The sequence below is a fragment of the Terrapene carolina genome, unplaced genomic scaffold (genome assembly GCF_002925995.2).
Source record: "Terrapene carolina triunguis isolate 2854851 unplaced genomic scaffold, T_m_triunguis-2.0 Scaffold139, whole genome shotgun sequence".
Taxonomy (NCBI): Eukaryota; Metazoa; Chordata; order Testudines; family Emydidae; genus Terrapene; species Terrapene triunguis.
This window is the reverse complement of record NW_020664490.1, coordinates 8,076,430-8,100,012: the sequence shown is the minus strand read 5'-3', so window position 1 is coordinate 8,100,012 and position 23,583 is coordinate 8,076,430. Positions and strand designations below refer to the sequence as shown.

Here is a 23,583-nt window from a genome sequence, read left to right as displayed (position 1 = left end):
ATTGATTGCTTAATTATTTGCTCCATTATCTTTCCGGGTACGGAAGTTAAGCTGACTGGGATGTAATTCCCCAGGTTGTCCTTATTTCCCTTTGCATAGATTGGCACTATATTTGCCCTTTTCCAGTCTTCTGGAATCTGTCTTCCATGACTTTTCAAATATAATCGCTAATAGCTCAGATACCTCCTCAGTCAGCTCCTTGAATATTCTAGGATGCATTTCATCAGGCCCTGGTGACTTGAAGACATCTAACTTGTCTAAGTAAATTTTCTTTCCCTATTTTTGCCTCTGATCCTACCTCATTTTCACTGGCATTCACTATGTTAGATGTCCAATCACCACCAACCTTCTTGGTCAAAAACGAAACACAGAAGTCAGTAATGGCCCTAACCTGTCCTTGGTTTTCCTCTTGCTTCTAACGTATTTGTAGAATGTTTTCTTGTTACCCTTTATGTCTCTAGCTAGTTTGATCTCGTTTTGTGCCTTGGCCTTTCTAATTTTGTCCCTACATACTTGTGTTATTTGTTTATATTCATCCTTTGTCATTTGACCTAGTTTCCACTTTTTGTAAAAGGACTTTTTTGATTTTTAGATCATTGAAGTTCTGCTGGTTAAGCCAGGGTGGTCTCTTACCATACTTCCTATCTTTCCTACGCAGTGGGATAGTTTGGTCTTGTGCCCTTAATAACGTCTCCTTGAAAAACTGTCAACTGTCTTCAATTGTTCTCCTTAGACTTGCTTTCCATGGAATCTTACCTACCAACTCCCTGTGTTTGCTAAAGTCTGACTTCTGGAAATCCATTGTCTTTCTTTTGCTGTTCTCCCTTCTACCATTCCTTAGAATCATGAACTCTATCATTTCATGATCACTTTCACCCAAGCTGCCTTCCACTTTCAAATTCTCAACCAGCTCCTTGCTATTTGTCAAATTCAAATCTAGAACAGTCTCTCTGCTAGTAGCTTTCTCCACCTTCTGAAATAAAAAATGGTCTCCAATACATTCCAAGAAGTTGTTAGATAATCTGTGCTCTGCTGTGTTATTTTCCCAACAGATGTCTGAGTAGTTGAAGTCCCCTATCACCACCAAGTCCTGTGCTTTGGATGATTTTGTTAGTGGTTTAAAAAAAAGCCGCCTCCACCTCTTTGTCCTGGTTAGGTAGTCTGTAGTAGACTCCTACCATGATATCACCCTTGTTTTTTACCCCTTTTATCTTTGCCCAGAAACTTTCAACAAGTCTGTCTCCTGTTTCCATCTCAACCTCAGTCCACGTGTATACATTTTTAATATATAAGGCAATAAAATCCTCCCTTTTTTCCCTGCCTGTCCTTCCTGAGCAAGCTGTATTTCTTAATTACTGGTGTGCGTGTGTGTGTGTGTGTGTGAGCTAGAGAGAGAGAATTAGAAACTCAAACACAAACATTTTAATGAAAACCTGGTTTCTGATTCATCACTGAAATTCAAGCTTCTAATGGCCAAATCCTGCTCCAACTGAAATCAATGAAAGCTTTCATGTTCACGTCAGTGGAAGTAGAATCAGGCCATTAAGCCAACCAATTCATTTTTTAAATAGGGATACTGTAATCAACAGTTTGCCACAAGCCTATGGTTGCCTACAGCTACCGTAACTGTGCCACACTGCACACTTAAGACACAAATTTAACATCAAAATGCAGTAATTTGTTAAAAAAACAAAGACCACCACCACAGTACTACCTACGTGCAAGGAGGTCAAGACCCAGAGGATCTCTTTTACATTTAATAGATGAAAGCTGCAGACTAAGGATGGCAAATTTAGTTTTGGATGGGAGAGTCTTCTTTCCCTGGTTGCATCTCAGTGGTGGCCACCAGGCTCTATACTCACTCTCTGGCCCAATCAATATTTAATCATTTATACAAAGTGGAAAAGCTTCAAATGGGGCGGGAGGAGGGGAGAGAGAGAGAAAGAACATGCACAACCCACCCCAGACTTGCCATGGGCTGGTGCTTAGGTCACTCACCTCAGAGGACGGAGGGCTGGGTTCCAGAAATGAACCGTTCTGACATTTGTCAATTTTTTCCCAACCAAAACAATTAGCTAAAACTGACTAACTCACACAGTGTTTTGATTGACCTGAATCTGCATTTTTCAGGGAGAAAAGAAAAGGGTTGGATGAAAAATTTTGCCCAGCTCTACTTGGCAGAACACACTGTGTACTATGTCTTGCTAAATGCTGCATTAACTGATAGCCTGGCATCCATCAGTAATAACCATGTAAAGTGTTTGGGAGATGCAAGCCCTGATTTCTGATTCCTCTATACAGAGAGCTCCACAATGGTACATCAGACCTGCACCCACATTTCTGATTTATGTGATTATGGTATTTTCTTGAACATATCCATCAAACTCCCAAGTATTTTCCTCTAAACCACACTCACTGTTCCTTTTATTCTGACTGATGCTAAAAGTGATGCATCAGAAATGACCACTTGAATGAAAGGGAAGCTGTATTCCCTACCCAGAAGCATTCTACATGCAGCTATGGAACCAGCAAACTGATCTTCAACTTCTCTGAACCTCCTACCTCACAAATGCCTATTACTCCCGCTGTTTCTCCTCCCCATCCTTGCCTGCCTCCCACACAACTCCTGCTACTTCTCCAACCCTGACTTCCAATCTCATTCTTTAGTTTAAAACAAAATGAAGGGGTTGAAGGGCTCACCTAGAAGCATGATCACTGAGCTGTTGGAAGGGATTGTTTAAATTACACCATCATGTACAACAGAATTTTAACCTTTTACATCTCCTTAATGCTACTCCTTCAGTGATGCGAAGTGGTACTGCCTCACTCAAGGCATTAAGCATCCATAGCACTCTTCAAGCTAAGAGCTATTGGGCAATAATGTTACTGTTTGTGCAACATTCAAAGAGGTTATTCCTTTCTGCACAAGTTCTGTGTTTATACATTTTTACTAATGGAGACATTATCTTCACAGTAAACCACCTGAGCATCACATAAAATGTTTATTGTTCATGTACATTCTATATACTGCACCAGAGGGACACATTCAAGAATCTGCAAATTCATATTTCTTACATATTATTATACCTCATTATTTGTAACATATTTGGGATCTGAAAAACGTATTTCTTCCCTTACCAATTGTTGAATGTTGAGACTTTTCCCTCTGTTTTGAATAGAGCTGACTCTTGGCCAAATGCAGGCTCACTGTAAGCAAGAGAAACTTCCAACAGTTTCAATAGGCACCTGCTTACTCAAGGAATTCAGTCCTTTGTGAATATCAACAGCCTTAAAATGACAATGCCACTTGAGCTACTGTACTGCTTGAGTAGTGGAGAGAGTGAAAAGGTGTTCTATTAACAGAATTAACACATTCAAAAGGGAAACTAGACAATTTGGGGGGGGATACCCAGTTTTTTTAATTTATATTTTTACTATTAGACAAAAATATCAAGAAGGATAAAGAACGGGTGAATAGAGGTATAGAAGGAAGATAACTAGAAGCTGAAGAAATGAAAAGGCACAGAGCAAAACAGAATGAACAAGTGTGGTATATATATAGCCATAGCTTATGATTTTGCTTTTTGGTGTACTACATCTTTACATTTCTCAGAACCTGCAGCAGCAGCTTTCAATTTTGTGTTCAGCTCAGACGGAACCTGGTACAGAAGAGACAACACTCCATCTTTCATTAGGACTTTGTTTTTTTCTTCTTGTACATGGAAAACAGGAACTATAGAACGTGATTTTCTGCTTTATCAAGTGATGGCATAAATCCACTGAGAAGTTTATATTGTGAGCTATATTACAGGCCTGTACATTCATTTTGTTTTAGACTCTCCTGATGTGGACAGCAACTGATCTAAAGTACATTCACATGTACTAGCAGATCTGTGCTGTAAAGCTCACTCATTCCCATATTTTTGATAAATGTAAAAAAAGCAGGAGAAAGGGGATTCTGGGTTATTAGAGTATTGGGACTATTAATCTATTAATAAGAGATTAGAGTATATGAAACAATTTTTTTTACTTGTGTAATTTAAAAATAAAATCAAGAGCACATAACAGAAGGAAGGAGTTAAAATATGCCTTAGGGGTGAGGAAAGCAGACCCCCCTGCCCTGCACATCCTAGCTTTCAGAGCCTGAGCTCCAACCTGATCCCAAACATGGACACAGCTATTTTTAGCGCGAGCCACTAGATCCCAAGTCTGTGGAGCTGGGCTCTGAGACTTGCTGCCACAGGTTTCTGCTGGCCATGTAGACATCCCCTGTGACATTCTATACTTTGGGGGAGCATCCTGTAACTCCTGTATTCCTCATTTATATATAATTGTGATATTGCATATAAAGCAGGACGTGTGAGGTATCGGGGAAAGGTTATGATCCGCTGAAAGTCACTGTTCTATCGAAATATGTATATCATTAATGCATATAAAGTTATGAGAATTGTGTTGTACGACTGTCACTAAAACATGCTGTGGGTTTGGGAAGCACCCAGATACTAGTTCTCCAGAGACAATGCCAAGGAAAGTAATCAACGCCCAGGCAGGTGTCAAACAACCCATCAACAGCTATTGTCCAGCAAGGGAGCTACAATTCAATGACTCACCTGCAAAAGGCCACACCAGGAAAATTGCTCAACCTTGCCTGGGGACTCAGCAATGCCCACCAGACATGCCTGGACTTATGTTCTCCAAGCACATGGACTGAGGGTATAAAACAGAACATAGGGGCCCCATGCTTGGCCTTTCGTCTGCCCCCACCTGTGCTGCAAGCAACAAAGACACTCAGAAGAAGACTGAAGACTCCACCAGAGGAGTCTGGCCCAGGTTTAAGGGACAAACCTGTATATTAAGGACTGCAATATCCAGTGGGGTGAGAAAAACTGTTTAATCTAGATGTCGCCCAGTCTAATAGGTTGAGAGTTTAGACTGCGTGCTTATATTTTATTTTGGTAATTAACTCTGACTTTTTGCCTATCACTTAAAATCCATCTTTTGTAGTTAATAAATTTAACTGTTTATCTTTACCAGTGAGTTTGCCTGAAGGGTTTGGTAAGGGTTCTTGCTCAGGTTTACAAAGGCAGGTGTTTATCCACTTTTGATTGATGAAGTGGTGAATCAATTAATAAATGTGTACTGCTCAAGCAGTGCAGGACAGTATATTCCTGAGGTACAAGGCTGGGAGCTGTGGGAATCTGGCTGGTGCCTTTCTCTGAGACACTCATGAGTGGTTCTGGAAGCATTCATGCAATGTAGCTGGGTGTAGGGCTCCACATGCTGTTGAGCTGAGTGATGACAGCGCCTGGAAGGGTTTGCTGCTTGTCACTAGCAAAGCACTGAGAGAGAGCAAGCCCAGACTGGAGAGTTAAGGGGGCACAGCGGTCCCACAGTCCCAGACTGCACTCCGGGGATCCCGTCACATCCCTTAAGTGTCTTGGTAGGGACAGGAAACAGGTATCTCTTAGGGAAAGGAGGGCAAGTTGGATTCCTGATGAGCAAAGTGGGGGTTATTCATGTTGCGGGACACTGAAGCCTGGCAAATAGTTATAGCTGAATTACAGAGAAAGGCAGGTATTGAAGGGTAGTGTTAGATAGCATATTAGGAGCTCAATACGAATACCGAGATAGATTTAATGGATGGCAGCACAGGTGTCACCATGATTGTCAGGACTCCATTGCGATATGGATTGGTGTCCTTAGTGTTAGCTTCAGTACTTGCAGGGGCCTGGGAAGCAATTGTGGTGCCTTTTTATCATCTTAGGTAACCTTGAGGCATCTGTTCTGGGGTGAGATGTTGGCCTCTCTGTCCTTATTTTTAGCCACATCTGCTTCATATTTTGCTCAGATGGTGGTTACTTTGACCTAAGCAGTTTGGTTTCTGGCCTCATTTGTTTCTGCCTAGGAGGCATCTGAAAAAAAGCAAGAAAACAGTTCAGTTTCCGGGATGGGGACATTGGCATTTTTCTGACTTTGCTTAGCTTGGTTTGGTTAGTGTACTTCACCTCTTATCTCAGTTAGATTCCCAGTGCCCTGCATTTTTAGTCAGGAAAAGGAGATGGGGGTTACAGAGAGAACACAAATTAAATCCTCTTTCTTAACACACCTCGGATACTAATATCTCACAGCTATGTGGGTATCTGCTCATGTAATCTTCCACCTTCCCACTTTTTCCTCAATTTCCACAGGCAAGTCAGTTAGCCTCTCTCCGTCTTTGCCCATCTGCAAAATGGGGATAATACAGATTTATCTATCTCATGTAGGTATCCACCTTGCAGCCTTCTGTTAATATAAAAGGTGGCACTCAATCCCATCTCCACTTGGTTGAAGTTTGATGTTCTGCTACTCCTAGCTCCTACCGCCATTTATCTCTGTAGATTACCCTACTCTCAACTCAAATTTCCAGTATCTTCAAAGTGCTTCCTTCCACCAACAACCATTCTCCCTCCCAGCCACACACCCCACTCCACGCACCAGTGTTTAGAGTTCATCAAAATCATTTCAAAGGGAAACTCTAAGAAGTAGAAGCATGACAAGATTCTCTCCTACCTCCAATTCTCAGTTCTTTTCAACCATTACACAGAGGGTCAGCAGCTGCTTTAGGAAAAAGTGGAGCAGTATCCGGCCTAGTAGGCAGAAGGCCAAAGGCTAGCCCATAAAGAAATGCAGGTATCTCAGTATACTTAATCCCAGAAGGCATGTTATAGCACCTATAAAATTGCTTTAAAAATAAGAAACTAATTTATTTAGAATTAGCATGTTATGGTTTTATTAAATATAGATTAAAAAACATTTCTGTTCTTTCAAATAGTTTTAGTTTACATGTATTTTATTTTTTCTGAATACAAATATGCTATAGGGACTGTAGAGACCTGGAAACTTAAAATATAGTTCTTTAAGGCAGAGACCTATCTTATTCTAGGTCTGTAGCACACTGTCGGACACTTGATAAACACTAATAGAAATAGCTGCTAATCTAGAAGCTTCCTTTTATATTAGGTTCCCACATGCTTTATAGTAATGAGAATAGGATTGGACTAAGTTAAACGAAGTGTACTTCTACTACTATACACACAGGATAAAGTGAGGGGGAATACTAACATATTCTCTTTATAGTACCCAGCATTTTATGTTCTGCAGTTTTGCGCAGAACCAAAGACACTAGCTTATGAAATGCAGAACAATTTAAAAAACATTTTCTGCAGTGACAATGTGTATGAATAAGCAGGGAAATACAAGAAATGCATTCAATAACACTGCTTAGGTTTTCAAAATACGGTTCTTTAAGTGTCTACCTACATTTAAAGTTTAATACAAAATATCAGAAAATAAAAGTAACCCAATAAAATACCTGTGAGATACTGTACTTTATGCATGTTAAAATCAATTCCAAAGTTGTACTGCATGATTTCTGAAATGTCAGAGTATGGATTTGTGAAAAATCTATTTTTATTTCAGAAAAAAATCCAGAGCATATGGATACAAAGGACAATATATAGCAGCTGCCAAAGAATATACATGCTAATTATTTAAACGAATGTGTATTAAAAACAAGACTGAATACTTGTAGTGAGGCATTGATTTGCAACATCAGATGCTTTGTTTTAGTTGCTACTTATATGGGATATTTAATATACAATAACTAATGCACATGTATTTACCCTCTGCTGCTCACAAATTTGTTAATGGCACTTAGTCAACTGATTAGACGGAAGTCAGAACTTTTAGATGGAAGGATTTGAATCAAAGTTTAAGAATAAATTGTTTGGGTTCTACTGTTTTTGTTATGCTTGCACCTACAATTGGTAAAATTCAGATTTGCATTCTTCACTGGTCATAATAAGAGTGGATGCTCTACTGTAGATAAAAGAGCATTTGTTTTAACAGCATGTTGTGTAATCCTTTGGATACAGCAGTATAAACACATGCTCTGCTTACATTATAGCATCCACCTTTGCTACCAAGAGGAGAGTTGCATCTAAATTAAAGGTAGAATTTTCCTAGTATAGACAGGGTCTTTGTGCATGTGATGTCCATTAAGGGTAATGAGACAAGAGAGTGCCAGCCTGCCTACAACAAGGGTGAAGAGTTGAGTTCTATTCTTCATTCTGCTGCTGACTCAATGTGTGGCCGTGTTTAAGTTATTTGAACCTCTCTATGCCTCATATCTGTAAAACAGGGATAATGAGAGTGAGATCTACAGGATAGTAGTCAGGTGCTCATTCTACTCATGACTCACTGTGTTGCCTTGAACAAGTGTCTCAACATCTACCTCAGTTTCCCTAGTTGAAAAATGGATAAAATACTTACAATACCTACCAGCTCACTGATGTGAAGTTGAATTAATCTGCCTAAAGCTTTGAAAACAAATGGCCAGATTTTCAAAGGCCGGATGCACGCACAGGCTCGCAATTGTGCACACTTAGGTATACACACTTCTTAAAGACAGACTTGTGTGCGAGTGTTATAATAGTTAAAGTATTTTAATGGAGTTGGTTGCTGAAAAGAGTACATATGTTAAATCCCAATCCTGCAAAACTTATGCATATGAGTTTGCAGGATCAGACCCCTAAAATTTACAGTGTGCATTCATGGAGACAGATTTTGATAAGCTATCCCATAAAGCAATTTAAATCCTAAATCTTAATAGCGATAATATTTCAACCTCTTTGTGAACTGTTTTGAGATCCTCACAAGATCCTCACAATGAAAGATATTACACAAGTGTTAATACTTCACCTCTAAGTTTGTTGCATTTTAGTTACAAACAGGACATATTAGTATTTAATGGAAATTTCTTCAGCATTGGTGACTCCTCCTTTTGTAAATTATTATTTAAATGTTTCTACTAATAGAAAAACTTCAAAACAGTAAGAGTCATATGCTTGAAAAATGGTTCAATATTTTGTTATGAAAGGTAAAATGTGAGATTCAAATATGAATTAATATGTAGAGAGCTTAGAAAAAAGCGGGCCAGATTTTCAAAGGCCATCTTTATGCAGAGGCTCACAATTGCGTGTGTTAGGGTACTTAAGGAACTTGCTGAAGCAATTTTGGAACCACTAGCAATTATCTTGAAGAACGTCAATATCTGGGAAAATACTGGAACAATCTAACACCTAGAGCTGGGACGGGCAAACTTTTTGGCCTGAGGACCACATCGGGTTTTGGAAATTGTATAGAGGGCTGGTTAGGGGAGGGGGTCATGGCCCGGTGTCCCCCCCCCCCCCGGGACTCCTGCCCCATCCAACCCCCTGTTCCCTGACGGCCCCCCCAGGACCCCTGCCCCATCCACCCCCGCTCCCTGTCCCCTGACTGCCCCCAGAACCTCTGCCCCTGACTGCCCCCCACCACCTCATCCAACCCCTCCTCTCATTCCTGATGGCCCCACCCAGGACACCTGCCCCATTCAACCACCCCTTCTCCCTGTCCCCTAACTGCCCCCCGCCATCCCATCCAACCCCCCCTCCTTCCTGACTGCCCCCAAGGGACCCCTGCCCCATCCAACCACCCCTTCTCCCTGTCCCGACTGCCTCTGGAACCCCTGCCCCTGACTGCCCCCCCACTGCCCCATCCAACCCCTCTTCTCATTCTTGACTGCCCCACCCCCCCGGGACCCCTGCCCCCATTCAATCCCCCCGTTCCCCGCCCTCTGACCGCCCCGACCCCATCCACACCCCTGTCCACCTCCCTGAACTTCCCTGCCCTCTATCCAACTCCCCCGCTCCCTGCCCCCTTACCGCTTTGCCTGGAGCACTGGTGGCTGGCAGCGCTATAGCCGTGCCGCCCGGCTGGAGCCAGCCACGCCACCGCGCAGCACAGAGCACCGGGTCAGGGTGATAAGTAATAGCCAACATGGATTTTTCAAGAACAAATCATGTCAAACCAAGCTAATTTCCTTCTTTGGTAGGGTTACTGGCCTCGTGGATTGGGGGGGGAAGCTGTAGACATGAAATATCTTGCTATTCTTCAAAAAAGAACTACATAAATTCATGTAGGATAGGTCCATCAATGGCTATTAGCCAGGAGGGTGTCCCTAGCTTCTGTTTGCCAGAAGCTGGGAATGGGCAACAGGGAATGGATCACTTGATGACTACCTGTTCTGTTCATTCCCTCTGGGGCACCTGGCAGTGGCCACTGTCAGAAGACATGGTACTGGGGTAGATGGACCTCTGGTCTGACCCAGTATGGCCATTCTTATGATTTTAGTAAGGTTTTTGACACAGACCCACATGACATTCTCATAAGCAAACTAGAGAAATGTGATCTAGATGAAATTACTCTAAAGGGCCACAAAACTGGTTCAACGACTGTACTCAACAAGTAGTTAAAATGGTTTGCTGTAAGACAGGGAGGACATATCTAGTGGGGTCCTGCAAGGTTCTAATCTGGGTCTGGTACTATTCAGTATTTTCTTTAATGACTTGTGTAATGGAGTGGAGAGTATGCTTATAAAATGCAAGTATAACCCCAAACTGGGAAGGGTTGCAAGCACTTTGGAGGACAGGGTTCAGACCTTGATAAATTGGAGAACTGGTCTGAAATCAACAGAATGAAATTCAATAAAAATGAGTTCAAAGTCCTACATTTAGGAAGGAAAAATCAAATGCACAACTACAAAATGAGGAATAACTGACTAAGCTGTAGTACTGCAGAAAAGAATCTTGGGATTATAGTGGATCACAAATTGAATATGAGCCAACAATATGTCTGAACTATGAAAAAGGCTAATATTATTCTGGAGCATATTAAAAGGAGTGTCATATGACAGGCCTGGTCTAAAACTAAAAATTACAGCAAGCTAGCAATATCGCTCAAGGAAGTAAAAATGTCATGCCTTATGTGACATAGTTAGTTAGATTGACCGTACCACCACTGTAGAGACAGCCAGATTGACAGAAGAATTCTTCTGTCAACCTGGCTACAACCTCTTGGAGAGGATGATTACCGACACAGAAAGAATAAAATCCTTCCATGATGTAGGAATCATCTACGGTGCAGCCTCGGAGGCGTGATGCTGTGGTGTAGACATGACCTAAGACATGGGAGGTAATTGTTCCATTCTACTTGGGCCTAGTGACGCCTCAGTTGGAGTAGCGTGTCCAGTTTTGGGCGCCACACTAAGGGTGTGGATAAATTGGAGAGAGTTCAAAGGTGAACAACAAATATGAAAACCTGACCTATGAGGAAAGGTTAAATTGGGTATGTGTAGTCTTGAGAATAAAAGACTGAGGGGAGACCTGATACCAATGTTCAAATTTGTTAATGACTGTTATAAAGAGGATGTGAACTCCATTCCACTGAAGGTAGGACAAGAAGTAATGGGCTTAATCTGTTGCAAGAGAGATTTAGGTTAGATATTATGAAACACTTTCTAACGATAAGGATAGTTAAGTAATGGAATAAGTAACCAAGGAGGTTGTGGAATACCCATTACTGGAAATGTTTAAGATCAGGCTAGACAAGAACCGGTCAGGTATGGTCTAGGCATACTTGGTTCTACTTCAGTCCAGAGGGATAGACTAGATGACCTCTGAAGGTCCCTCCCCCAGCCTTCTATGATTTTATGATTAATGTATAGCTAAAGATTATCTAATTTTGTGGGTAGATTATTCAGATACAACTGTCAAGCAAGCAGTTTCATATATTTCCCTATTTATGAGTAGCATTAAGAAGAGCCCTTAATATTCACATTCTCAGAGGTGGTGGTGGAAACAAGGAAGAAGTGTCAAAAACCAAGCTTATGGAGTCAGAAGTAAATTAACCTTTAACAGCTAGAGAAGAGTTACAGTCACTGCATGTATTTTACATATAAAGTGAAGCGCATGGAAAGTTTCCTGTTGGACTGCAGCAAGAATATGAAATATAACGAAGATTAGCTTAATTTGCTGCAGGATACAGCAAGATACTCACTGTAATTTTGTAAGAACTTCATACTGGAACTTGTTACAGTGAGTTCAATTTGATTTTTTAATGTAATACAGTACATTTTTATAAACTGAACATTATCATTGCAGAAGAACATGCTAACTAAGTGTTAGCAATTTATATTTTTATACATAATTATTTTACTCTACTGTAGCTACTGTATGCAGATCTCAATATTAGTACATAAAATATTCATTTTACTTATATGTGGAGATGAGGATGAACCTAGAAGAGGTTTGAATATCAGAATGTCATATCTGCTGCACCTGTTTTCCATTGTAATAATGAATTACACGCCATAACCCAAAAAATAAACATTTAAATTGCAAAACTATAGTTTAAATTTACATTAATCATATTTTATGATCAGTTGTTGTACATCTATATTCAATGAAATTTGATCTAATCATGCTTATGGACATATAACCAACAGCCTGCAGCATTTTCAACACCAATTTTTCATATTTTGTATAAAATGGACTTAAAGACATATCTTCCATAAATGTTTTCAGTGCAATTCTGTCAATGAAGAAAATATAAAGTTAACTTTCAAATTTTATTTTATAGGATAAAAAACTTGCATTTGCACTGCTGAAGTGTAAATAAGCTATTCAGGTTAGTTGTGCTAATGAAAATTTCAAAGTCAGTCACTTAAACCAACTTTAACTGCCCTTATGGGCAGCAGTTCCCCCATATTCATGGGTATAACTGTAGAATAGCTGAATACTGGGAAAAACTTAAGTAGAGGCAGAATAATCTACTTTTTGAAAATAAAGATTTCAATGAACAGAAATTTTAAATTGAAAAAGTCAAAAGAAAACAGTCACATTTCTTATGATGTAGTCTTGAAATCGGTAAAACCATGTTTCAACACTATCATTCTCTCTCACATCCCTATGCTCTATGTACTATCTTGCAAATATAACTTAAGAACATATGCTTTGATGGGTTATATGAAAATGCTCCATTATTCAATGAGATAAAGATTTAATAAGTTAGAAACTGATCTTTTTCACGTCAACTGCAAGGAACCAGAGGGAGAAGTGCACCTGAAATTATAAAAACGTGCTTGGCTAAGCATAAAATAATAACCTATACATTTTGGTTCAAAGACAGTTTGTAAAACTGCACACAGGATACTGCCTTACATATTTCATCTCTGTTCTTTGTAGATTACACCCAAACAACAAAAATTCAACAACTCTAAAGTAGCACTAAATAAAAGCGAGCTTCATTCAAATCTTGAATACCTGACTGCAAAGACCTACAGCTGGTCATTCAATGACAATTTAGCTCTTCATACCAAAAAAAATTTGGCTCACAAAAAATAAGTACAATAAACTCTTGGTAGAAGGTGCTCTCATGAAGCAACCTACCATATACTACTGCTAGATACGAAGTTTCCGAAAAAAATTACATCCCATTTTCAGCACATTTTTCATAAACATGCAACTCACTATAAAATACAAAACACTTGGCTCTCAAGAACAGCTTTATAAAGACACACTGCATCAATAAAATTTTTTTTTCTTTGTGATTAACTTTACATTGTAATAAGAGAACTGTATTTTCACTAATGTTTATATATCAGATTTCATATTATAATGTAGTAATAATTTGCTCTGTGTGAACATAATGTTCAGGAGGAAATATCTATACACATCAACATACTAGACTATTAAAAACTCATTCAGTTACAGAATTTTATTGATACAGTAGATTAATAAAAACTGATAGGGGAAGATAAAATGGATAGGGTATTCAGTACATTATTTAATAACACATTTTTAAAATTAAAATATTTTAAATCCTTTCTGAATTTTCAATGCCACTAGAAGTCCAGAAAAGCCTGGCATCAATACTGAGGTGTAAAGTGAATCAGACAACTTATTTCACAATTTGAATATGTTGTAGTATTCTATCGGACATCATTCACTGGTAAAAGAAAGTAATTTAGCACTTTGATGACAGGTGGGTGCTTAGAAGTAAACTCTAGATTAGATATACAAAGGAAACAAAGATCATTCCTTTTCTTTCTCCCCTCCCCCCCCCAACAAATAGTGGCAAAAGAAAATGGCACTATTTATTCAACTGATTTTTTTTTCACAGTTAAATGTCAAGGAGAGTACAAATATGAACACTGACAGATATTGCTTGAGATCCATTCTAACAAAAACTTTTTTCTTTTTTTAAAATCAACAGATCTAATAAACAGTTGGGCACTGTCAGTTTAAAGCCACTGATAAAAGCTATACAAGCACTTCAGAAGTCAGAAACATTAAAAAAGGGCTATTTACACTTTTCTTCTTTAGTTCATATGTCTACAAAGGCAGCGCACATTACACTTCACAAAAATCCACAGTTAATGATATCAACGTGTGTGGCTAAAGCTTGTGACCTAGGGACTGCAAACGTAGGGGTAGTAAATGTAAAGTAAGTTTTTGTCTTCAGCAACCCCATTTTGTGCACTAACAGCTTCATTCAGCCTCAAGCTTCAAATTATGAACATTCTTCAAAGCTTTCACCTTGGAACGTGGATAATTACGTGCTTCCTCATCGCCTCTCTCTTTTGGAAGTTCTGCGACGTACCTGTTATTTGAAGAGAGAGTCAAGAGATTCATTTTATAAATTGCAACAGAGTGTCCTGTGGCACCTTATAGACTAACAGACGTATTGGAGCATAAGCTTTTGTGGGTGAATACCCACTTATGCTCCAATATGTCTGTTAGTCTATAAGGTGCCACAGGACTCTTTGTTGCTTTTTACAGATCCAGACTGGCTACCCCTCTGATATTTTATAAATTAATTTTTTAATTTAATTAAATTTATTTATTTTAAAGAAAAGCTGCACATACATTATTTTGAAAAAGTTCATGTGTAAATGTATTCCATTATGGGAAAAATGTTGAGAACTGACAATGAATTTACACAGTTCTTCATAAGATATGAAATAATATATTTATAGGAGCTCCCTAGGCCTGTCTCCTTCTAGTATTACCAAAAAAACAAAAAACAAAAACAAAAAACCCCCAAACCCCACCCCTTTTTGGGAGATACCAGTTACCAAAAACTGTAGATGGGCAGTTCTTGGAATTGGCCCAAATAGTAAACTACTAGTTAAATAGTTTTTGGGGCAAGACTTTGCATTTTGGGTTTTATTCTTATAAATTGTGCTTTTCTGCAATTTCATCTGGCCTATAGTATGGAGGTATTGTTTGCAGCTCCCCAGTTTACACAGATTTGCAGTTACATGAGGGATTAAATCCTGTGGTTAGATACAAAAATGCTAGTCTGTCATTCCCGAATTTAAAACAAAAAACTCTTTCCTGCCTATCTTAAGAATTAGATAAAGACTGAATTTTCTGAAAATTAAAAGTAAATCTTCTAAAGCTTGAAGGAACTAAAAATACCTATTTAAAATTTAAACTTGGTATCACGTATGTTCCTTGGATCTGCCAAGCCTACAATTCATAAAAGTAACAAGCCTTAAACTTGGCACAATTACAGATACTGGTAATATCTCAGAACTTAAATAAATTATTGGAATTATCTGTCATAGCAGTTTCAATGTATGCTGTAGAAGCAAACTGAGAAAATATTACTAACCAGCAAGAAATACTATTTTCCACATCAACTTCTAAGGCCTGTAAGGACTCTTGCAGACTTTCTAAACTCAGCAGGCAGGTACTCAGGGATTGCTTAGCAGCTCTTTGACAAATGGGAACTAGAGGGGAAAAAACAGTTACCCACCCTTTCGTAACTGTTGTTCAAGATGTGTTGCTCATGTCCATTCCATTGTAGGTGCGCATGCGCCCACGTGCGCGGGCATCGAAGATTTTTGCCTTAGCGGTATCCATAGGGCTGGCTGTGTCACCCCCTTGAGTGCCATGCTCATGTGCTGGTATATCGGGCGCTGCTGGCCCTATGCCCTCTCAGTTCCTTCTTGCCAACAACTCCAGCAGAGAGGGACCGGAGGGCGGGTAATGGAATGGACATGAGCAACACCTCTCGAAGAACAACAGTTACGAAAAAGTGGGTAATCGTTTTTTCTTCTTTGAGTGCTTGCTCATGCCGATTCCACTGTAGGTGACTCACAAGCAGAATCTTTGGAGTGGGCTCGGTCACAGCTTCGCAGTTTGTAGCACACCTCTGCTAAAGCCAGCATCGTCACTAGATTGCTGGGTCAGCGCATAATGTGACATGAACATGTGGACGGAACACCAGGTTGCGGCCTGACAGATTTCTTGCACCAGCACCCGTACAGGGAACGCTGCCGATGATGCCTCTGCCCTAGTCAAGTGAGCCATTACAATTACTGGCGGGTGTATCTTAGCCAGCTCATAGCAGTAATGGATGCAGGCTGTGATCCAGGACGAGATCCTCTGTGCGGACAGAGGGTGACCTTTCATCCTATCCGACACCGTGACGAACAGCTGCATTGACTTACGGAAGAGTTTTGTTCTATGTAGAAAGCCAGTGCCAACCTGACGTCCAGGGTGTGAAGCCTTTGTTCCTCATCCGATGCCTGGGGCTTTGGGCAGAGGACAGGTAAAAATATATCCTGGCCAGTATGAAACTGGGACACAATCTTGGGCAGAAACGCCGGGTGAGGATGTAGCTTCACCTCGTCCTTGATTAAAAAACATGTATAGGGTGCATGATCTCTGACACCCTATGGGCTGATGTTATAGCAACCAAAAAGGAGACCTTCCAGGACAGGAGGAGGAGGGATCAGGAAGCCAAAGGTTTGAAGGGAGGACCCGTGGGTCTGGAAAGCACAAGGTTCAGGTCCCAGGGGGGGAAAACCAGCTCCTGGACATGTGAGTAGAGGCACTCCAGCCCTTTCAAGGAACGCACCATCATAGGATGCGCGAAGAGGTACCTGCCCTGGACCAGGGGGTGCAGTGCTGAGATGGCCGCCAGGTCGACTTTGACGGAGGAAAAGGACAACCCTTGGAGTTTCAAATGCAACAAGTAATCCAGGATATCCTACAGCAGTGGTTCCCAAACTTCAACAACCTGTGAACCCTTTTCACTAAAATGTCAAGTCTCGCGAGCCCCCTCCTAAAAATGAATATTTCCAGGGATTTTCTCCTTTACCGGAGTATAAATTATAAAAGCAGTGATCTTGGAAATATAAAATTTGTTTTTATGACATGATTATTACACACTATTTATTATTATTTATCATTACAGTATTTTTATTACATTATGAAAATGGCAACACTCTTCCAAGATCTTACTTTCGTAGCTTGTATCACTTTGAATAAGCCTGTTATAAGACAAGGCTCCTATGTTTCATCAAGGAGTATCAGATGTGAAACAGCATGAAGGTATTTTAGAAACCAACTCAAGAGATCCTCCTACACAAGCATTCAGGTCTTGAGCAGTCCAGGCAAACAACACACGTTACAACAAAGCTTAAACTTGTTCTTCATAATAATTTAAAAAACTATACTAGCTGCCTATTTAATTTTAAAAACAGCAAAAAATATCCACCTCCCTTTCCATTTCTTATAAGGAGTCTTGAAGTTTAAATCTCCTCAGTGTGATAGATATGCTTGCTTTGATCTGCTTAGCTCTTGGAAATCCAGGAACTCCAGGCTGCTGGCCCTGTGCTGCCCCAGGGTCCCTAGGGACAACTCTGTCCGCCATTAGGGATTTTTTTCCTGAGAACCCCCTGTAACATTTCAAGAACCCCCAAGGGTTCACGAACCCCAGTTTGGGAATCACTGTCCTACAGCAAAGCTTGCTTGGCCCAGACATGCCTCTCCGAGGCCTAGCACTTGAACCTTTTCCACTTCGCCAGGTAGGTTGCCTGATCGAGGGTTTTCTGCTGTCGAGCAACACCTGCTGAACGCGGGCCGAACATGCTCTTTCCTCCGCATTCAGCCACCCAGTCAGGTGCACCACCAGGTTTGGATGCAGCAGGTTGCCATGGTTCTGCGACGGCAGATCCGGTCGAAAGGACAGCAGGAGGAGGGCTGCTGTCGATAGGTCCAACAGCATGCCGAACCAATGCTGACGGGGCCACAAGGATGACTCTCGCTCTGTCCTGTTTGATCTTCACCAGGACCCAATGGATCAATAGCATTGGTGGAAAGGCATACATGAGCACCCCTATCCACGGAATGAGGAAGGCATCCGAGAGGGAGCCCTTGTCCAGATCTTGGAAGGAGCAGAACTAGTGGCACTTCCTGTTCTGCCTGGACAAGAACAAGGCCACCTGGGGAGTTCTCAACTGTTGGAAAAATCGACCTGACCATCTCCGGATGGAGAGACCACTCATGGTGAGACGAGAAGGTCGTGTTGAGACGATCTGGAAGGACGTTCCTGGAGCCAGGCTGATGGGCAGCATTCAGATGAATGGCATGCCGCACACAGAAGCCCATAGGCTGAGCGCCTCCTGACAGAGGACTGAGGATCTGGCCCCTCCCTGCCTGTTGATGTAGTACATCGTAGCGGTATTGTCAGCCTTTCAGGTGAGGCAAGAATTCCTGGCAGGCCAGGCGAACTGCTCTGAGTTCCCTGACATTGACATGGAGGGCCAGATAGTCTCACAGCCAGCGGCCCTGGGTGCTGAGTTCGCTCTGAAGTGTCTGGACCCCTGAAGCACCGACTTGGGGTCCAACTACCAACTTAGGGACGAAAGGATGTGGCTCGGTACTGTGACCACTCAGTCAAGGGATTGTTTGTTGGGGATACGGACCGAGGCCAGCCACACCTGCAGCGGCCGCAGATGAAGTCAAGCATTGCTGACCACGTATGTGCTCGCGGCCATGTGCCCCACCAGATACAGACTGATATGGGCTGTGGTGAGCTGGTGCCTTAATTGGTAAATCAAGTCCGCCATGGCCTGAAACCAAGCTTCTGCAAGGAAGGCTCTGGCCCGTGTGGAGTCGAGAACGGCCCCGATGAACTCTATGCGTTGGACTGGGGTGAACATGGACTTTTCTGTGTTTATTAACAGACCCAGGTCGCAGGAGGTGGAGCTCACCAAGTGAAGACTTCTCTGTATCTGATCCGGAGAGCCGGCCCTTGATGAGCCAGTCGTTGAGATATGGAAACAGGTGGACCACCCCCCCCAACATCTGAGGTAAGTGGCCACCAGCACCATGCACTTTGTAAAAACCCTCGGGGCTGAAGAGAGGCCAAAGAGTAGTGCCGTGAACTGGAAATGGTGCCCTCCCACTACAAAACGGAGGAAGCGCCTGTGGCCTGGGAATACAGAAATGTGGAAGTAAGTGTCCTTCAAGTCGAGAGCAGCGTACCAGTCTCTCGGATCCAGGGAGGGGATAAGAGGCCAGGGAGACCATCCAAAACTTCAACTTCTTGAGAGACATGTTGAGGTAGCACAGGTCCAGGATGGGTCTGAGGCCCCCTCTCGCTTTTGGGATTATGAAGTACTGGGAGTAGAATCCCTTTCCTTTCTTGTCCCGAGAAACCTCCTCCACAGCCCCCAGACACAGGAGGTTCTTGATCTCCTGAACGAGGAGTGGCTCATGAGAAGGGTCCCTTTAGAGGGACGGGGAAGTGGTGGGGGTGGGAGGGAGGGTTGGCCAAAAATTGCAGGGTATAGCCCCGCGATATTATGTCCAGGACCCAGAGGTCTGACGTAACCCGCAACCGGGCCAAGCGATAGGGGAACAGGTGGTTGAGGAAGGTAGCAGCCCAGGGAATTGGCTGGGGCATCACTCTTGATTGTGCCATCAAAACAAGTGTTTCTGTCCTGCAGAATGCTTGGTCTGGCCGGCTTGCACAGGCGAGCGGGAAGTAGAAGGGCGGCAACAACTAAAAGCAGTGCCCCTGTCCCTCCTCGCAGGTCCGGGGCGAGACTGCCAGGACCTCAATGGGGGGGTCGGCCGGAATGGCTTATGCGCCAACTGAAGTGTGTGGATACTAACGAAGGGAGGGGGGCCTTGGTGTCTTTCACCCCGTGCAGCCTCGCATCAGTCTGCTTCGAAAACAGACCGCTCCCATCAAAGGGCAGGTCTTGGATAGAGGTCTGCATCTCCTGGGAGAGACCAGCGACCTGAAGCCAGGAGCTGCGCCTCATAACCGGCACGGATGCCACCACCCTGGCTGCCGAGTCCGCCGCGTCCCATGCCATCTGAAGAGCAAAGCGGGCCGCCGAGGTGCTCTCCTGCACTAGAGTAACAAACTCCTGGGCTCAGTCCTGTGGGAGGGAGTCCTTGAGTTTATGGAGAGAGCCCCACAAATTTCACGATATAGCGGCGCAGGAGGGCCTGGTGATTCACCACCCGAAATTATAGACTTGCAGTGGAATAAATTTTTCTTCTGAACAAGTCAAAACTTTTGACCTCCTTATTTCGTGGGGTGGAGTTGGTGTGCCCCACTTCTCTTTCTCATTGGCCGCAGAGACCACCAGCGAGCCAGGAGAGTGGGTATATAGGTATTCAAAGCTTTTGGCCAGCATGAAGTACTTCTTCTCCCTCTGCTTTGAGGTGGGAGGGAAGGGGAGGGTGTCTGCCTGATGCCTTTGGCAATTCTCAAGACCCCCTCATGCACGGGTAGTGCAATACGGATGGGGTGAAGGCTGACAGCACGCTGAAGAGTGTCCTCTTCCTCAGCCATCTCCTCCACCTGTAGGTCCAGGTTGTCAGCCACCTGCCGGAGCAAGGTCTGGTGGTCCTTGAAGTCGTCAGGAGGGCTGGCACTGGAGGGCCCAGTGACTGCTTTGTCAGGGGATGACTAGGAATACTGAACCCGTGGATGGGGGGCTTGTTCTTCCTTCTCCGCTGGGGAGGATGAGTTAGGTGTAGGTGCAGCCTCCTGAACTTCGGACACCGGGGTCGTCTCTGGCACGGGGCCTGGTGCCGATGATCACTGCTACATGGCTTTGACCTATGAGTGAGCTGAGGGGGGCAACGCCATGACTGGACCCCCCAGGTACTCCAACATGGCCACTGAGCAGGCCACTGTCCTGGTTATCACTGTCCTGATGTCGCCACTGGCTAGGATACCTCGTCACTGAGGTTGGGGTGATGGGCTGAAACGCCCCTCAGTTCCGGAGGAACCACCCTCTGGAGACCACAGAAGGGCTGTCAAGGCCTGAGTTTGCCTTAAGACCACCGACACTGGAGATCGGTGTCCTGGGGACCGGTATCAACGGCACGGCGAGCGGCTGCAGTGCCGGGGAGATTGGAAGCGGGAGGGAGATCATTCCCACGGCATCGGTGACCGGGAACAGCATCAGGATGAGGACCTCTGGGACTGTGACCGACTTTGATAATAGGGGGAAGGGTGGCTTTTTCCCTTGGCAAATCACATCGCAACAGGGGCGACCACGACACTGGAGACCGAAGAGAAGTTTGCGATGATCTAGATGATGGTACTGGTGTCCATCGGTGTGGAAGTGGACAGCGCGCCATTGTCTCAAGGGATCGGCAGTGCTCCACCGCTCCTTGGGGAACCTTATCGACTGGCTTGAGGAGCCTTAGTTGAGGCCTGCAGCACTGGTTGTGCTGTCAGTATGGGCGGAGTTCATGAAGGTGTCGGTGCCGGCAAGAGAGTCGGTCCTGTACCACTCGCTGAAGTCAGAGGAGGACCTTTCCCCGGGCTAACAGCCTCAGCAGCAGATGGTCAACTGTGGGGCTCCAGTGTGGATGGGCGACTCGGGCAGGCTCTTTTGCTCACTGCCACCTTCTTCATCGGCGCCGGGGAGCTGTGTTTTTTAGCCCTTTTCTTAGGGACCAGCGACGAAGAATGGTGCCGGGGGTGCACTTTGCGCTGATGTCGAGGTGCTGGTTGACTTATGCCAGGCAGATTCCATAAGGAGAGCCCTGAGCCAGATATCCCTCTCCTTCTGGGTGCAAGGCAAAAAGTTCTTACAAATCTTGCACCTCTCTAACGTGTGCTTCCCCCAGGCACTTGAGGCAGCTGCCATGGGGGTTGCTAACAGGCATAGGTGTGTTACAGGAATTGTAGGGCTTAAAGCCCAGAGACTGGGACATGCCCCACTGGGGGCGAAGTCCCCACTGGGACCCAACTCTAACTACAACACTTAACAGGTACTTAACAGTAAAGATAACGATGTAGAAGCCTAAAGGCACAAAGTCCACGATAAGGAAAACTGCAAGTCCTTGACGACCAAGGAAAGGCACTCCAACTGACCACCACAGGCAGTAAGAAAGAACTGAGAGTGCATAGGGCCGGCAGCGCTTGATATACCAGTACATGAGCGCTGCACTCAAGGGGGTGACATAGCCAGCCCTACAGATACCGCTAAGGTAAAAATCTCCGATGACTGCGCACATGGGCGCGTGCACACCTACAATGAAATCAACATGAGCAAGCACTTGAAGAAGAACTTCTGTTCAATTTACTGAGCTCCTTAAAGTAGCTAGATGGTTTGTTATGAAAATATGAAAAAATAGTATAATGTCCGCGGCTCAGACCTTCAACTCGGGACGGTATCCTCAGAGACGTCCGGAGAGGGTCGATGGGCACTGAGCGAAGGCTTCCCACGGGATCGGGGGCCCGACTGGAGCGGCGCCCCCGGTACCGGAAGTGTCATGACGTCGCACGCAGCCTGAGCTGCTCCGGCGTCGAAGGCATTCTCACCTCTGGCGAGGCGCGCGTGGACGGCACTGGACTACTCCGCTCTACCCGAGTCGGAGGTCTCGGTCCCGATGGGGATCGTGGGCTGCCCAACACGGGTCTAGCCTCTCCCCGATCTTTCTCCCGGCGCCGCTGAGTCTTCTCTTGTTTCTTAGAAGGGGAGCGGTGCCGGCTCGTCGACGGGGCCTCGCTGCGCACCGACGACGCGGTACCGGGCGCGGAATCAGGACGGCGCGCCTGGGGTGCTTCGCTGCGCACCGGGGGCGCTTCGCTGCGCGCCGAGGACGAGGTGCCCGGCGCGGGGTCGGCTCGATGCGCCGGTGCTGGGGTCAACGCCAACTCCATTAGGAGAGCTCGGAGTCGGATCTCACGCTCCCTCTTTGTTCGGGGCTTGAAGGAGCGGCAAATTTTACACTTCTCACTAATGTGAGCCTCGCCCAGACAGCGAAGACACTGAGTATGTGGATCGCTTCTGGGCATAGGATTGCGACAAGAGTCACACGACTTGAAGCCTGGGCCACGGGGCATGCCCCGAGCCCAGCACTAACAGAGAAAAGTTCAACAAGTAACTTCAGGGAAAGCTGGATACTACTAAGGCTAGAATTGCTGCAGCAAAGCTGGAGCACAAGTTCCGACTACCTTCACTGGCGGCAAGAAGGAACTGAGGGTGGGGGGAGCATGCAGCCCCCTTTATGGCGCGATATGTCGGCGCCACTCCAGGGGTCGCAACGGTGCTCCCCCACTACGGATGCTGCTAAGGAAAAAACTTCTGGCACTGGTGCACGTGGCGAGCATGCACACCTACTGTGGAATAGACAGGAGCAACACATCTCGAAGAAGAACTTGATGTCCCCAGTATACCTAATCTTAACTATTAAGGCTCATTTTTTTTCCTGGCAGAAAACTAGGAAATACGATTTAAAAATTGTTAACTTAGAGATAAGGTTGCCTAAATAATATAATCCTTATGCAAATATACATGCTTTAGCGTTACCATTAAAAAAATCGAAGTTAAAAGGACTATAGCTAAATTCCACAAATATTTTATTACTCTTATATTTCAGACATTCAGCT

At 43.9% G+C, this 23,583-nt stretch overlaps 1 protein-coding gene across 2 annotated transcripts in view; it reads right to left on the bottom strand.

Moving 5' to 3' along the window:
* Positions 1-12,229: 12,229 nt before the first annotated feature.
* LOC112103154 (sister chromatid cohesion protein PDS5 homolog B) overlaps positions 12,230-23,583 on the bottom strand; it is a 222,883-nt gene continuing 211,529 nt past the window's right edge. For both annotated transcript variants that reach the window (XM_026653450.1, XM_026653451.1), the window contains exon 34: positions 12,230-14,517. In XM_026653450.1, coding sequence (XP_026509235.1) covers positions 14,482-14,517 — 36 coding nt within the window. In that variant the 3' untranslated portion in view covers positions 12,230-14,481. The remainder of the gene's footprint in view (positions 14,518-23,583) is intronic.